Here is a 17592-nt window from a genome sequence, read left to right as displayed (position 1 = left end):
CCCATTCAGCTTTAAACTTAATGGAAGGGGCAAGATTGTTAAGAGCTTCAAGAAAAGGTTGGAAGAGACTGGAGTCATGAGGCCACAGAGCAAAGATGTCATCCACATAGCGGAGCCAGAGTGAAGGTTGCACATCGAGGGTAGGAAGAAGAACAGTCTCGAAGTATTCCATGTAAAGATTAGCAAGGACAGGAGAGAGAGGAGAGCCCATAGCGACACCGAAGGTTTGGGAATAATATTTCCCTTGGAAGGAAAAGGAGTTAGAGTCCACACAGAGGCGGATCAGATCAAGAAAGACATCAGTGGGGATAGTAGTAGTACAATTCTTGTACTACTACTACTACTACTACTACCACTACTACTACCTCCACCTCTTCCTGCCTATATATAGCCGTCCTGCTCCTCCTCTGTTAGTGTGACTTTGTCAATGGTCCAAGTCGGACCGAAACGTCGTCGTAAGCTTTTGTCTTTTATGTGCGGGTTATTTGTGTATCGTTCCAGTCACGGTATTGTGCCTTTTTGTTATTTATGTTTGTGTGTGTGTGTTGTAGTGATGTTTGTGTGTGTGTGTGTGTGTGTGTGTTGTAGTGATCTTGTGTGTGTGTGTGTGTGTGTGTGTGTGTGTGTGTGTGTGTGTGTGTGTGTGTGTGTGTGTGTGTGTGTGTGTGTGTGTGTGGTAGTGATGTTTGTGTGTGTGTGTGTGTGTGTGTGTGTGTGTGTGTGTGTGTGATAGTGATATTTGTGTGTATGTGTGGTAGTGATGTGTGTGTGTGTGTGTGTGGAAGTGATTGTGTGTGTGTGCATGTGTGGTACTGATGTTTGTGTGTGTGTGTGTGTGTGTGTGTGTGTGTGTGTGTGTGTGTGTGTGTCTGTGTGTGTAGTAGTGATGTTTGTGTGTGTGTGTGGTAGTGATATTTGTGTGTATTTGTGTGTGTGTGTGTGTGTGTGTGTGTGTGTGTGTGTGTGTGTGTGTGTGTGTGTTTGTTTGTGTGTGGTAGTGATGTTTGTGTGTGTGCGTTTGGTAGTGATGTTTGTGTGTGTGTGTGTGTGTGTGTGTGTGTGTGTGTGTGTGTGTGCATGTGGTAGTGACATTTGTGTGTGTGTGTGTGTGTGTGTGTGTGGTAGTGATGTTTGTTTGTGTGTGGGAGGGGGTCGTGTGGTAGAGATATTTGTGTGTGTGTGAGGTAGTGATGTTTGTGTGTGTGTTTTGTAGTGATGTTTGTGTGTGTGTGTGTGTGGTGATATTTGTGTGTGTGTGTGTGTGTGTGTGTGTGTGTGTGTGGTAGTGATTTTTCTGTGTGTGTGTGTGTGTGTGTGTGTGTGTGTGGTATTGATATTTTTTTGTGTGTGTGTAGGTAATGTTTGTGTGTGTGTGTGTGTGTGTGTGTGTACTCACCTAATTGTACTCACCTAATTGTGGTTGCAGGGGTCGAGACTCAGCTCCTGGCCCCGCCTCTTCACTGATCGCTACTGGATTCTCTCTCTCTCTCTGCTTCCTGAGCTTTGTCATACCTCTTCTTAAAACTATGTATGGTTCCTGCCTCCACTACTTCACTTGCTAGGCTATTCCACTTGCTGACAACTCTATGACTGAAGAAATACTTCCTAATGTCCCTGTGACTCGTCTGAGTCTTCAGCTTCCAGTTGTGACCCCTTGTCCCTGTGTCCCCTCTCTGGAACATCCTATCTCTGTCCACCTTGTCTATTCCCCGCAGTATCTTGTATGTCGTTATCATGTCTCCCCTGACCCTTCTGTCCTCCAGTGTCGTCAGTCCGATTTCCCTTAACCTTTCCTCGTACGACATTCCCTTGAGCTCTGGGACTAGCCTTGTTGCAAACCTTTGTACTTTCTCTAACTTCTTGACGTGCTTGACCAGGTGTGGGTTCCAGACTGGTGCTGCATACTCCAGTATGGGCCTAACATACACAGTGTACAGTGTCTTGAACGATTCCTTATTAAGGTATCGGAACACTATTCTCAGGTTTGCCAGGTGCCCGTATACTGCAGCGGTTATTTGGTTGATATGTGCCTCCGGTGATGTGCTCGGTGTTATGGACACCCCAAGGTTTTTCTCCCTGAGTGAGGTCTGTAGTCTTTGTCCACCTAGCCTATACTCTGTCTGCGGTCTTCTTTGCCCCTCCCCAATCTTCATGACTTTGCATTTGGCTGGATTGAATTCAAGAAGCCAGTTACTGGACCACATGTCCAGCCTGTCCAGGTCTCTTTGCAGTCCTGCCTCATCCTCGTCCGATTTAATTCTTCTCATCAACTTCACGTCATCTGCGAACAGGGACACTTCAGAGTCTATTCCTTCCATCATGTCATTCACATATATCAAAAATAGGACTGGTCCTAGAACTGACCCCTGTGGGACCCCGCTCGTAACAGGCGCCCACTGTGATACCTCTTCACGTACCATGACTCGTTGCTGCCTCCCTGTCAGGTATTCCCTTATCCATTGCAGTGCCCTCCCTTTTACGTGCGCCTGAGTGAGTTCTCCACCTTCTGTCCGTAATCTGATCACCTGGTCTTTGACTGTTGTCTTCCTCCTGATGTGGCTATACAACAGTTTCGGGTCAGTCTTGATTCTCGATGCGATGTGTGTGTGTGTGTACTCACCTATTTGTGGTTGCAGGGGTCGAGTCTTAGCTCCTGGCCCCGCCTCTTCACCGGTTGCTACTGGGCCCTCTCTCTCCCCGCTCCATGAGCTTTATCAAACCTCGTCTTAAAACTGTGTATGGTTCCTGCCTCCACTACGTCATTTTCTAGGCTATTCCACTGCCTTACAACTCTATGACTGAAGAAATACTTCCTAATATCTCTCTGACTCATTTGTGTCTTCAACTTCCAATTGTGGCCTCTTGTTTCTGTGTCCCCTCCCTGGAACATCCTGTCTTTGTCCACCTTGTCTATTCCACGCAGTATTTTATATGCCGTTATCATGTCTCCCCTGACCCTCCTGTCCTCCAGTGTCGTCAGGCCGATTTCCCTTAATCTTTCTTCATAGGACATTCCCCTTAGCTCTGGAACTAACCTTGTCGCAAACCTTTGTACTTTCTCTAGTTTCTTGACTTGCTTTATCAAGTGCAGGTTCCAAACAGGTGCTGCATACTCCAGTATGGGCCTGACATACACGGTGTACAGTGTCTTGAACGATTCCTTACTAAGGTATCGGAATGCTGTTCTCAGGTTTGGCAGGCGCCCATATGCTGCAGCAGTTATCTGGTTGATGTGTGTGTGTGTGTGTGTGTGTGTGGTAGTGATATTTGTGTGTGTGTGTGTGTGTGGTAGTGATATTTGTGTGTGTGTGTGTGTGTGTGTGTGTGGTAGTGATGTTTGTTTGTGTGTGTGTGTGTGTGGTAGTGATATTTGTGTGTGTGTGCCGTAGTGATGTTTGTGTGTGAGTAGTAGTGATGTTTGTGTGTGTGCGGTAGTGATGTTTTTGTGTTTGTGTGTGGTAGTGATGTTTGTGTGTGTATGTGGTAGTGATGTATGTGTGTATGTGGTAGTGATGTTTGTGTGTGTGTGTGGTAGTGATGCTTGTGTGTGTGCGTGTGTGTGTGTGTGTGTGTGTGTGTGTGTGTGTGTGTGTGTGTGTGTGTGTGTGTGTGTGTGTGTGTGCGTGTGTGTGTGTGCGTGTGGTAGTGATATTTTTTGTGTGTGTGTGTGTGGTAGTGATGTTTGTTTGTGTGTGTGTGTGTGTGTGGTAGTGATATTTGTGTGTGTGTGTGTGTATGGTAGTGATGTTTGTGTGTGTGTGTGGTAGTGATGTTTGTATGTGTGTGTAGTAGTGATATTTGTGTGTGTGTGTGTGTGTGTGTGTGTGTGTGTGTGTGTGTGTGTGTGTGTGTGTGTGTGTGTGTGTGTGTGTGTGTGTGTGTTTGTGTGTGTGGTAGCGATGTGTGTGTGTGTGTGTGTGTGTGGTAGTGATATTTGTGTGTGTGTGTGTGTGTGTGTTTGTGTGTGTGTGTTTGTGTGTGTGTGTGTGTGTACTCACCTAGTTCTCACCTAGTTGAGGTTGCGGGGGTCGAGTCCGAGCTCCTGGCCCCGCCTCTTCACTGATCGCTACTAGGTCACTCTCCCTGAGCCGTGAGCTTTATCATACCTCTGCTTAAAGCTATATATGGATCCTGCCTCCACTACATCGCTTCCCAAACTATTCCACTTACTGACTACTCTGTGGCTGAAGAAATACTTCCTAACATCCCTGTGATTCATCTGTGTCTTCAGCTTCCAACTGTGTCCCCTTGTTACTGTGTCCAATCTCTGGAACATCCTGTCTTTGTCCACCTTGTCAATTCCTCTCAGTATTTTGTATGTCGTTATCATGTCCCCCCTATCTCTCCTGTCCTCCAGTGTCGTCAGGTTGATTTCCCTTAACCTCTCCTCGTAGGACATACCTCTTAGCTCTGGGACTAGTCTTGTTGCAAACCTTTGCACTTTCTCTAGTTTCTTTACGTGCTTGGCTAGGTGTGGGTTCCAAACTGGTGCCGCATACTCCAGTATGGGCCTAACGTATACGGTGTACAGGGTCCTGAACGATTCCTTATTAAGATGTGTGTGTGTGTGTGTGTGTGTGTGTGTGTGTGTGTGTGTGTGTGTGTGTGTGTGTGTGTGTGTGTGTGTGTGTGTGTGTGTTTGGTAGTTATATTTGTGTGTGAGTGTGTGGTAGTGATGTTTGTGTGTGTGTGTGTGTGTGTCTGTGTGTGTGTGTGTGTGTGTGTGTGTGTGGCAGTGATATTTGTGTGTGTGTGGTAGCGAGGTTTGTGTGTGTGTGTAGTAATGATGTTTGTGTGTGTGTGTAGTAATGATGTTTGTGTGTGTGTGTGGTAGTGATGTTTGTGTGTGTGTGTGTGGTAGTGATGTTTGTGTGTGTGTGTGTGGTAGTGATGTTTGTGTGTGTGTGTGATAGTGATGTTTGTGTGTGTGTGTGTGTGGTAGTGATATTTGTGTGTGTGTGGTAGCGATGTTTGTGTGTGTGTGTAGTAATGATGTTTGTGTGTGTGTGTAGTAATGATGTTTGTGTGTGTGTGTGGTAGTGATGTTTGTGTGTGTGTGTGTGGTAGTGATGTTTGTGTGTGTGTGTGTGGTAGTGATGTTTGTGTGTGTGTGTGGTAGTGATATTTGTGTGTGTGTGTGGTAGTAATTGTGTGTGTGTGTGGTAGTGATGTATGTGTGTGTGTGGTAGTGATATTTGTGTGTGTGTTGTAGTGATGTTTGTGTGTGTGTGTGTGTGTGTGTGTGTGTGTGTGTGTGTGTGTGTGTGTGTGTGTGTTAGTGATATTTTTGTGTGTGTGTGGTAGTGATGTTTGTGTGTGTGTGTGTGGTAGTGATGTTTGTGTGTGTGTGTGTGGTAGTGATGTGTGTGTGTGTGTGTGGTAGTGATATTTGTGTGTGTGTGTGTGGTAGTGATATTTGTGTGTGTGTGGTACTGATACATGTGTGTACTGCTTTGGGTCCAGTGTTCAACCCACGACCAACTGACCTTTAGTCGCAGTCGAATATATTTTAGTTAAGTCTCCGTACACAGAGCTAACTTTCATTAAGTCACTCTTAACTTTGTTTCTTAGCCTCTTTCTCAAGCTGAGAAGAAAATCTCTTTGCTGACATCCCATAATGACTTTCTATCAGTCACTTTTATTCTCTCTTTTTTTTCAACTCTGTTATGTAACTTGTTCCTTTGTACCCTATCTTAACGCATAAGTATTTTGTATGTCGTTATCCTATCCTATGTGTTTATGGTTGCTCCGGTGACGTAAGATAATCGTATTCTTCTTCAAAGCTTATTTCTTTCTTCTTATGTCTCTATTCACTTCTTTGTATTCTATCAGTTTTTATTTTGTGTGTTAGTAGGTTTGGTTTATATACTAGCTCTGCCTACTCAAAAATCCGTCACATGAGGTTTATACTGTTTTAACAAGTCTTATTAAGGGTTCTTGAAGCCTCACTTAATTTTTACAAACACTGCCTGTGATTCTGATGTTATTCTCTTGTTATGTACTACGTTAGATAAGATAAGATAATATTTCGTTCGGATTTTTAACCCCGGAGGGTTAGCCACCCAGGATAACCCAAGAAAGTCAGTGCGTCATCGAGGACTGTCTAACTTATTTCCATTGGGGTCCTTAATCTTGTCCCCCAGGATGCGACCCACACCAGTCGACTAACACCCAGGTACCTATTTGCTGCTAGGTGAACAGGACAACAGGCGTAAGGAAACGTGCCGGAATGTTTCCACCCGCCGGGAATCGAACCCGAGCCCTCCGTGTGTGAAGCGGGAGCTTTAGCCACCAGGCCACCGGGCCACAGGAATTTTGAGGCAGTGGTTATTCTCAGGTCTCTTTTATTTCAGGGTTTGTATTAACATATTCCCCCTTCTCTGATGCTACTTATTTTTTCCTTATTTTCCCATCTTCCATTTTCATAAATTTTATTTTGCCCGGGATACATTCTAGTAATAATTTTTCAGACTATTCCCGAAATCTATCCAGATCTTGTATTGCGTGTATGCGTTCTCTTTATTCTGTATTCACATTATCCTGTGTTGGATCATCTCCCCCTCCTATACTGCTTGTTTCTTGCAGTGTTGGATCATCTCCCCCTCCTATACTGCTTGTTTCTTGCAGTGTTGGATCATCTCCCCCTCCTATACTACTTGTTTCCTGCAGTGTTGGATCATCCCCCTCCTATACTGCTGGTTTCTTGCAGTGTTGGATCATCTCCCCCTCCTATACTGCTTGTTTCTTGCAGTGTTGGATCATCTCCCCCTCCTATACTACTTGTTTCCTGCAGTGTTGGATCATCCCCCTCCTATACTGCTTGTTTCTTGCAGTGTTGGATCATCTCCCCCTCCTATACTGCTTGTTTCTTGCAGTGTTGGATCATCTCCCCCTCCTATACTACTTGTTTCCTGCAGTGTTGGATCATCTCCCCCTCCTATACTACTTGTTTCCTGCAGTGTTGGATCATCTCCCCCTCCTATACTACTTGTTTCCTGCAGTGTTGGATCATCTCCCCCTCCTATACTACTTGTTTCCTGCAGTGTTGGATCATCCCCCTCCTATACTGCTTGTTTCTTGCAGTGTTGGATCATCTCCCCCTCCTATACTGCTTGTTTCTTGCAGTGTTGGATCATCTCCCCCTCCTATACTACTTGTTTCCTGCAGTGTTGGATCATCTCCCCCTCCTATACTACTTGTTTCCTGCAGTGTTGGATCATCCCCCTCCTATACTGCTTGTTTCTTCCAGTATTGGATCATCTCCCCCTCCTATACTGCTTGTTTCTTGCAGTGTTGGATCATCTCCCCCTCCTATACTACTTGTTTCCTGCAGTGTTGGATCATCTCCCCCTCCTATACTACTTGTTTCCTGCAGTGTTGGATCATCCCCCTCCTATACTGCTTGTTTCTTGCAGTGTTGGATCATCTCCCCCTTCTATACTACTTGTTTCCTGCAGTGTTGGATCATCCCCCTCCTATACTGCTTGTTTCGTGCAGTGTTGGATCATCTCCCCCTCCTATACTACTTGTTTCCTGCAGTGTTGGATCATCTCCCCTCCTATACTACTTGTTTCCTGCAGTGTTGGATCATCTCCCCCTCCTATACTACTTGTTTCCTGCAGTGTTGGATCATCTCCCCTCCTATACTACTTGTTTCCTGCAGTGTTGGATCATCTCCCCTCCTATACTACTTGTTTCCTGCAGTGTTGGATCATCTCCCCCTCCTATACTACTTGTTTCCTGCAGTGTTGGATCATCCCCCCTCCTATACTACTTGGTTCCTGCAGTGTTGGATCATCCCCCCTCCTATACTACTTGTTTCCTGCAGTGTTGGATCATCTCCCCCTCTTATACTACTTGTTTCCTGCAGTGTTGGATCATCCCCCCTCCTATACTACTTGCTTCCTGCAGTGTTGGATCATCCCCCCTCCTATACTACTTGCTTCCTGCAGTGTTGGATCATCTCCCCCTCTTATATTACTTGTTTCTTGCAGTGTTGGATCATCTTCCCCTCCTATACTACTTGTTTTTTGCAGTGTTGGATCATCTCCCCCTCCTATAATACCTGTTTCTTGCAGTGTTGGATCATCTCCCCCTCCTATACTACCTGTTTCTTGCAGTGTTGGATCATCTCCCCCTCCTATACTACTTGTTTCTTGCAGTGTTGGATCATCTCCAACTCCTATACTACTTGTTTCTTGCAGTGTTGGATCATCTCCCCCTCTTATATTACTTGTTTCTTGCAGTGTTGGATCATCCCCCCCTCCTATACTACTTGTTTCTTGCAGTGTTGGATCATCTCCCCCTCCTATACTACCTGTTTCTTGCAGTGTTGGATCATCTCCCCCTCCTATACTACTTGTTTCTTGCAGTGTTGGATCATCTCCCCCTCCTATACTACCTGTTTCTTCCAGTGTTGGATCATCTCCCCCTCCTATACTACTTGTTTCTTGCAGTGTTGGATCATCTCCCCCTCCTATACTACTTGTTTTTTGCAGTGTTGGATCATCTCCCCCTCCTATACTACCTGTTTCTTGCAGTGTTGGATCATCTCCCCCTCCTATACTACCTGTTTCTTGCAGAGTTGGATCATCTCCCCCTCCTATACTACTTGTTTCTTGCAGTGTTAGATCATCTCCCCCTCCTATACTACTTGTTTCCTGCAGTGTTGGATCATCTCCCCCTCTTATATTACTTGTTTCTTGCAGTGTTGGATCATCTCCCCCTCCTATACTACCTGTTTCTTGCAGTGTTGGATCATCTTCTCTCCTATACTACTTGTTTCTTGCAGTGTTGAATCATCTCCCCCTCGTATATTACTTGTTTCTTGCAGTGTTGGATCATCTCCCCCTCCTATACTACTTGTTTTTTGCAGTGTTGGATCATCTACCCCTCTATACTACCTGTTTCTTGCAGTGTTGGATCATCTCCCCCTCCTATACTACTTGTTTCCTGCAGTGTTGGATCATCTCCCACTCTTATATTACTTGTTTCTTGCAGTGTTGGATCATCTCCCCCTCCTATACTACTTGCTTCTTGCAGTGTTGGATCATCTCCCCCTCTTATATTACTTGTTTCTTGCAGTGTTGGATCATCTCCCCCTCCTATACTACTTGTTTCCTGCAGTGTTGGATCATCTCCCCCTCTTATATTACTTGTTTCTTGCAGTGTTGAATCATCCCCCCTCCTATACTACTTGTTTCCTGCAGTGTTGGATCATCTCCCCCTCCTATACTACTTGTTTCCTGCAGTGTTGGATCATCTCCCCCTCCTATACTACTTGTTTCCTGCAGTGTTGGATCATCTCCCCCTCCTATACTACCTGTTTCTTCCAGTGTTGGATCATCTCCCCCTCCTATACTACTTGTTTCTTGCAGTGTTGGATCATCTCCCCCTCCTATACTACTTGTTTCCTGCAGTGGTTGATCATCCCCCCTCCTATACTGCTTGTTTCCTGCAGTGGTGGATCATCTCCCCCTCTTATACTACTTGTTTCCTGCAGTGTTGGATCATCTCCCCCTCCTATACTACTTCTTTCCTGCAGTGTTGGATCATCTCCCCCTCCTATACTACTTATTTCCTGCAGTGTTGGATCATCTCCCCCTCCTATACTACTTGTTTCCTGCAGTGTTGGATCATCTCCCCCTCTTATACTACTTGTTTCCTGCAGTGTTGGATCATCTCCCCCTCCTATACTACTTATTTCCTGCAGTGTTGGATCATCTCCCCCTCCTATACTGCTTGTTTCCTGCAGTGTTGGATCATCTCCCCCTCCTATACTACTTCTTTCCTGCAGTGTTGGATCATCTCCCCCTCCTATACTACTTATTTCCTGCAGTGTTGGATCATCTCCCCCTCCTATACTACTTGTTTCCTGCAGTGGTTGATCATCCCCCCTCCTATACTGCTTGTTTCCTGCAGTGTTGGATCATCTCCCCCTCCTATACTACTTCTTTCCTGCAGTGGTGGATCATCTCCCTCTCTTATACTACTTATTTCCTGCAGTGTTGGATCATCTCCCCCTCCTATACTACTTGTTTCCTGCAGTGGTTGATCATCCCCCCTCCTATACTGCTTGTTTCCTGCAGTGTTGGATCATCTCCCCCTCCTATACTACTTCTTTCCTGCAGTGTTGGATCATCTCCCCCTCTTGTACTACTTGTTTCTTGCAGTGTTGGATCATCTCCCCCTCTTATACTAATTGTTTCCTGCAGTGTTGGATCATCTCCCCCTCTTATACTACTTGTTTCTTGCAGTGTTGGATCATCTCCCCTCCTATACTACTTGTTTCTTGCAGTGTTGGATCATCTCCCCCTCCTATACTACTTGTTTCTTGCAGTGTTGGATCATCTCCCCTCCTATACTACTTGTTTCCTGCAGTGTTGGATCATCTCCCCCTCTTATACTACTTGTTTCTTGCAGTGTTGGATCATCTCCCCCTCCTATAATACTTGTTTCCTGCAGTGTTGGATCATCTCCCCCTCTTGTACTACTTGTTTCCTGCAGAGTTGGATCATCTCCCCCTCTTATACTACTTTTTTCCTGCAGTGTTGGATCATCTCCCTCTCTTATACTACTTGTTTCCTGCAGTGTTGGATCATCTCCCCCTCCTATACTACTTGTTTCCTGCAGTGTTGGATCATCTCCCCCTCTTATACTACTTGTTTCCTGCAGTGTTGGATCATCTCCCCCTCCTATACTACTTGTTTCCTGCAGTGTTGGATCATCTCCCCCTCCTATACTACTTGTTTCCTGCAGTGTTGGATCATCTCCCCCTCTTATACTACTTGTTTCTTGCAGTGTTGGATCATCTCCCCCTCCTATACTACTTGTTTCCTGCAGTGTTGGATCATCTCCCCCTCCTATACTGCTTGTTTCCTGCAGTGTTGGATCATCTCCGGCTCCTATACTAATTTCCTGCAGTGTTGGATCATCTCCCCCTCCTATATTACTTGTTTCCTGCAGTGTTGGATCATCTCTCCGTCCTTTACTACTTGTTTCTTTTACATATTGCGTCAGAAAATTCTTTACTACAGTTTCTGTAAGTTTTGTTCTGTGTGTGATCGTCCTTGTATATCCCAGTTCTCCCCGTCAGTCTTCTTACAGCTGATATTGCTGAAGACCAGGAGTTTAAACTTCGCTTCTATTTGTTCTCTGCCACTGTTTCCATTTCTCGTTGTTCTGTTATTCTGATTATACTTCTGCTTATCCATCTCTTGTTTGGTGCTGGATCATGTATCACTGATATTATTATTATTTTTGACTCTTCAGACATTACAATATCTGCTGTATAATCCTTAAAATCCTCCTATGTCTAAATTTCCTAATTCAAGTTTACTGTGGCTTCTGGCCATCGGTGCTACTGCTATTCCTGTGTTATACTCTTATTTTTCTTATTATCTGACACCCATCTGAGAATATTGCAGTTGTTTTTATTGCTGAAGGTTTTGTCTCTATAACTACTTTACCATCATTAGAGTTTTCTCGTCCTACATTTCCTTTCATGACTTTGGTTTAGTTAATGATGCTATCTACATAAGAGTACGACACTCTCAGTATTCAAGCTCTTTATTTTTTTTCTGAGCAAACTGTTTGATTTCACTTATAAGTTATTGGTCACGGAATCTCTAGAGTTTCGGTTATTTGTTGAACTACTTATCTCGGGTTGGTTCATTCCTCCTGAGATAAGTGATCTTTTTCCAGTTCCATTCCTCTGCTGCTTTCTTCTTCTTTTACACTTCTCTCTGATTTTGTTCTTTCATCCTATCTTCTTTGATATCAAGTGAGCTGAAGTTGCGAGATTTACTCAGATTTCATTTTCTACTCATCAAGTCTCATGTTTGTGTCCTTGTAAACAGAACTCAGTGTCCTTATCTTCCCCTCTACATGATCCCAGCATTAAAATACAGATATGGATTCTCTTATAGCTCCCATTTTTCCCCCATCAAATCGTAATTTTTTTTGTCCCTCTTTCCTTCATATCTTCCTTTCAGGTTCTCCTCGTTATTTAATACAAACACCTGGAGTACCTGGAGTTTACCTGGAGAGAGTTTCGGGGGTCAACGCCCCCTCGGCCCGGTCTGTGACCAGGCCTCCTGGTGGATCAGCGCCTGATCAACCAGGCTGTTGCTGCTGGCTGCACGCAAACCAACGTACGAGCCACAGCCAGGCTGATAAGGAACTGACTTTAGGTGCTTGTCCAGTGCCAGCTTGAAGACTGCCAGGGGTCTGTTGGTAATCCCCCTTATGTGTGCTGGGAGGCAGTTGAACAGTCTCGGGCCCCTGACACTTATTGTATGGTCTCTTAACGTGCTAGTGACACCCCGGCTTTTCATTGGGGGGATGGTGCATCGTCTGCCAAGTCTTTTGCTTTCGTAGTGAGTGATTTTCGTGTGCAAGTTCGGTACTAGTCCCTCTAGGATTTTCCAGGTGTATATAATCATGTATCTCTCCCTCCTGCGTTCCAGGGAATACAGGTTTAGAAACCTCAAGCGCTCCCAGTAATTGAGGTGTTTTATCTCCGTTATGCGCGCCGTGAAAGTTCTCTGTACATTTTCTAGGTCGGCAATTTCACCTGCCTTGAAAGGTGCTGTTAGAGTGCAGCAATATCTCTGCACTTTTTGTTCTTTGTGGCTTTTTTTTGTCCTCCTGACTCGGCGTATGTTCATTGTTCAGTCCTCACACCTGCTTGATATTTTTTCTGTCTATGGTCTGTCTCCAACTGCTTAAAAATTTGTGTGTGGTGTGGAGGGGATCTGTTTGTCTATCTCAGTGTATCTATATTTTGAGTGTTTTTTTTTTTTTTTTTTTTTTTGCCCAATTAACAATTTCACTCGCCAGGACCGCCTTTGGAGAAAGAACCGAGCCAGGACGCTGTCGACACGGTGCTTTGGAGTGGACCTTAACAGGAACTTCGACTTCCACTGGGGAGGTGAGAGGAAGGCTCGACCAGCTGTACTAGACTCTTCCTGAAGTATACAATGATTACTTATACCGTATTTTTCAGCTTATAAGACGCGGCTTATAAGACTCGTTTTAGTTTCAATGGCCCTTCAGTTTATAGAACGCAGGGTGGTTTTTGGAGACAATTTATAAAAAAAAATGCGTCTAATAAGCCGCGAAATACAATAGTTTATATGTTATGTTGATTGTTGTATATTGCTGTGTATTCAATACCGACAAGACGTTGAGTTAGACGTATCTAATTCATTACGTTGACTGTTACAGTATTTACTTCCAGCTATCTTTCCGTCTGAAGAAATAAAAACAGAGGATATAGGTACTTATAGAGAAACAGATATTAATACGTACAGTAGTACAGGCATAAATAAGAACAAAAATACAGATATATACACGTATTAAGACAAAGAAATAAATGTGTCTAGACGAACAGGTACAATTATGGATAAATACGTAGGTAAAGACATAGACAAGATATAGTAATAAAGCAAGACATAGACAAGATATAGTAATAAAGCAAGACACACATAGATAAGGAGAAAGCCACAAGGGTACGTATTAGGACAAAGACACAGGTATATATTAGGAAAAAGGGGTATATATTAGGACAGACACGGGTATATATATGGACAGACACGGGTATATATACGGACAGACACGGGTATATATATGGACAGACACGGGTATATATATGGACAGACATGGGTATATATATGGACAGACACGGGTATATATATGGACAGACACGGGTATATATATGGACAGACACGGGTATATATATGGACAGACATGGGTATATATATGGACAGACACGGGTATATATATGGACAGACACGGGTATATATATGGACAGACACGGGTATATATATGGACAGACATGGGTATATATATGGACAGACACGGGTATATATATGGACAGACATGGGTATATATATGGACAGACACGGGTATATATATGGACAGACACGGGTATATATATGGACAGACACGGGTATATATATGGACAGACATGGGTATATATATGGACAGACACGGGTATATATATGGACAGACACGGGTATATATATGGACAGACACGGGTATATATATGGACAGACACGGGTATATATATGGACAGACACGGGTATATATATGGACAGACACGGGTATACGGACAAACACGAATATACACAAAAACAGACAAGCATACAGACAAATTTCACTACAATAAGTGTATACAGTACTGACAAGATGAGGAATTAGACACATGAGTAACTCCTGGGTCTCTTTATTTGTAGGAATCTGGTAAAATACGCAGTGATCATATGAACGTAGGTTATGTTGCACAGTCGTGATGTCTCCAGTGAGACAACGACAACCTGCTGCAGTAGCTAGAACATAGAAACTCAAATCTAGATATACATTTAGACACACGCACACACACACACACACACACACACACACACACACACACACACACACACACACACACACACACACACACACACACACACAATAAGAGAAAAACAACCAGCAGGGATTCAAAAGGGTAAATCCTGAACCCAAACCCCTTTTCTGGATTTTTATGATAAAAAAACAGAAGTAAGAAAGAGGGTGGGTTGATTGCACCTTTTTGACCCAAAAAAAATTTTTTTACAATTTCCCCCAAGAGATTAGTGCAGGGGGGAGACAACGCAAAACGGGAAATGCATTTTGGATCGGGAAATCCCAAGGGAGGCAAAACGAGCCCGGGTACGACGATGTATCACAGGGCACCCGGACAGGGTCCCAGGGCCGCCCCAAAACCATCCCTTTTTTGGATAGGGAACAATGGGAAGGAAAGACTCAAAGGGGGTCCCTTTTTGCAGAGGGATGGTTAATGGGGAAACTTATAACCCAGCGGGGATTCAAAAAAATTTCCGGCAGACGGGGACACCCCAGCAAATTTTAATTTTAACCCAAAAATAAAGTCATGAAGATAGGGAAAGGGGCACAGAAGAAACAGACAGAGAAAAATGGGTGGCCAAAGACTAAACCCCCTAAAAAGGGGAAAGATTTTGGGGTTTAAAAGAATAACAGAGAAAAATTTCTCCAAAACACACTTTCAACGATAATCCAAAAAAAAGGAAAATTGAAGGGACTGGCAAACCTGAGAACAGATTATCCCTTTAGAAAGGGAAACATTCAAGACACCTGCCCCTGAAATGTCGGGCCCATACGGGGAAAATTGGCACCTTTTTGGGAAAACCCCACTTGTTGGCAGCCAAGAAATGGAAAAAGGGGAAAAGGTTTTGAAAAAAGGTTAGTTCCAGACCCAAGGGGAATGTCCTGGAAGAAAGATTAAGGGAAATCCCAAAACGGGGAGGAAAAGGGGGGTCAGGGGAATGATAACTTTAAAATAGGGTGAATAGAAAATGGAAAAAACCGGGATTTTCCAGGGGGGGGACACAGAAAAAAGAGGCCACAATTTGGAAAAAACAAATAGAGAGAAAAGAGGAAGTATTTCTTCGAATAGATTAAAAAGGGGGAAAAAGGGGGCCCGGGAAAAAATGGGTATGGAGGCGGGAAACCATAAACGGCCTTAAGACGGGGGTTTAAAGTTCGGGATGTGGGGAGAGAGTCCAGTAGAAAACTGGGTGAAAAAAAAGGGGGGACGGGGAATCAAACCCCCGGGAAAACCCCCAAAAGGTGGGAAAAAAGGGTGAGTACGGGGTATGAAAAACCCTATGGACAGGGAGAGAGGGTTTTTGGGTGAAACCAGTGAAGAGGGGGGGGTAGGAGCCGGGACGGGACCCCAAACTACAAAAGGGGAAAAGGGGTACACACCAAAAGACACACACAGACACACACACAGGCGCACACACACACAAAACTTTGCAACACACACACACACACACACACACACACACACAAAAAAACACACACACACACACACACACACACACACACACACACACACACACACAACATTGGAGCTTAATTTTAAATCCCTAAATTCCAACCCAGTAAAAGGCAACACAAACAAAAAACAAAATACACACACCCCCACAGTTTTGGGAAAAAGGAAACTAAGGGTATGGTAAAAAAACGTTTGATGGAATAACAAATAAGGGAGGAGTGGAAGAAAGAGTAAAAGAATAAGGACATCAAAAATTTACAGAAACCAAGTTTTTACAGGTATGAAAACAGATCCCTTTTTTCCAACGGGATACCAAACCTGGGGGAAAGACAGGGGGAAAAGGGGTGGGAGGGGGGGATGTTGGGGATAAAAAAATCGCGGGAATTTTGATGAGCTGGGAGAGAAAGATAGGGAGAAGAAATGATTACATAGGGGGGAACATTTACTCGGGAGGGTCCAAGGGGGTGAAAGAGGATGTATAACCCACCAAACGGGCAGGGGGCCCGGCGGAGAGACGAGAGCAATGGGAGGATGGTTCCCACACTAGCCGGGAGGCCAGAAGAGTTTCACATGAGGGGAAAAGGGCCCTGATCAGGGGATTTAACCAAAATGAGATAGATTGGGAAAAAACCTTGGCCACGGGGCCAAGATACTTGGGGGGCAAAGATGATGGAGGGGTATTTGGAAAAACTTCTTCCCCAAAACACGGGGGAATCAAAGAGAGAGAGGGGGATGAACCAGCGGCGGGACTTAGATTCCCCCTCAGTAGTGCAGATATCGAGGACATCACAAAAAGCCCCCTTTGAAGCCAGTGCCCATGTGGGTAAGCCTGAATAACAGTAGACCCAAAAAGTGGAGGGAAAAGGGAAAAGGGCCCGGAAAATAAGAAACGGGAAAGGGCCCCAACAGTGAATGAGGAATACCTGAAGGGGTTCAGGAAGAGAAGGGCGGGGAAACCAGTTAATGAGATGAGGGGAATATGAGCAAAAAAAATGCAAGGAGGTTGAGGAGGGGTTTTAAAAACCCAAGGGGGAACAGGAGAATAAAAAATTTAGGTTTCCCCAAAGGAAAAGGGGGGGAAAACCAAGTGTGCTGGGGAATGGGAAGAAAAAGAAGGAAAAGGGACCTGGGAGAATAAGGAGAACAGTCAAAAGAGAAATGAATATACAGATAAAAAAGGGGATTTTCAAAGACAAATAAAAATGAAAAAAAAAGGAAACCCAATCTGACCCGGAAACTGTTGTACAGCCACATCAGGAGGAAAAAAAGTCAAGGACCGGGGTAATCAGGGGGAAAAAAGGGGACAACGGGAAAAGGGTTTTGAAGTATGGAAGAACTCAACAAGAGACTAAAGAAGGGGTTACAGAGGAGACGGGAAGGAACCCGGGAAAAGACGGAGAGGTGGGGCACACCCCCAAATGCGGGGACACAGTGCACAAAAACTGAGGAAAAAGGGGAAAGAGGCTTTTGAGTGAGCTAGAAAAACCAAAGGAAGGGGGCCCAGAAACATTCCCCAAGGGTTTTGAGAGAGGAGCAGGGGGCCCCATGTAAAACTCAACAAAAATTTCCCAATACATCATCGAAACGGGGAGATTGCCTGAGGCATGGAAGACAGAAAATGTAGTCCCAATTTTAAAAAAGGAAAACATAGATTAAAATACAAAATATGAACTGAATGTATAGTATGCAAAATAAAGGGAGAAGATTATCAGGAGAAGATGGGGGAACACCTAGAAAGGAATGGATCATCCAAA

The 17592-nt window shown here is 44.4% G+C and overlaps 1 protein-coding gene across 1 annotated transcript in view; it reads left to right on the top strand.

Annotated features, from left to right (window-relative positions):
- The window catches only part of LOC128702739 (uncharacterized), a 91364-nt gene that overhangs the window by 56910 nt on the left and 16862 nt on the right, over positions 1-17592 (top strand). The window contains exon 8 of the mRNA XM_070101801.1: positions 12841-12954. Within this exon, the coding sequence (XP_069957902.1) occupies positions 12841-12954 (114 nt within the window). The remainder of the gene's footprint in view (positions 1-12840; positions 12955-17592) is intronic.

The sequence above is a fragment of the Cherax quadricarinatus genome, chromosome 79 (assembly GCF_038502225.1).
Source record: "Cherax quadricarinatus isolate ZL_2023a chromosome 79, ASM3850222v1, whole genome shotgun sequence".
NCBI lineage: Eukaryota > Metazoa > Arthropoda > Malacostraca > Decapoda > Parastacidae > Cherax > Cherax quadricarinatus.
This window is presented reverse-complemented; position numbering and strand designations above follow the sequence as displayed.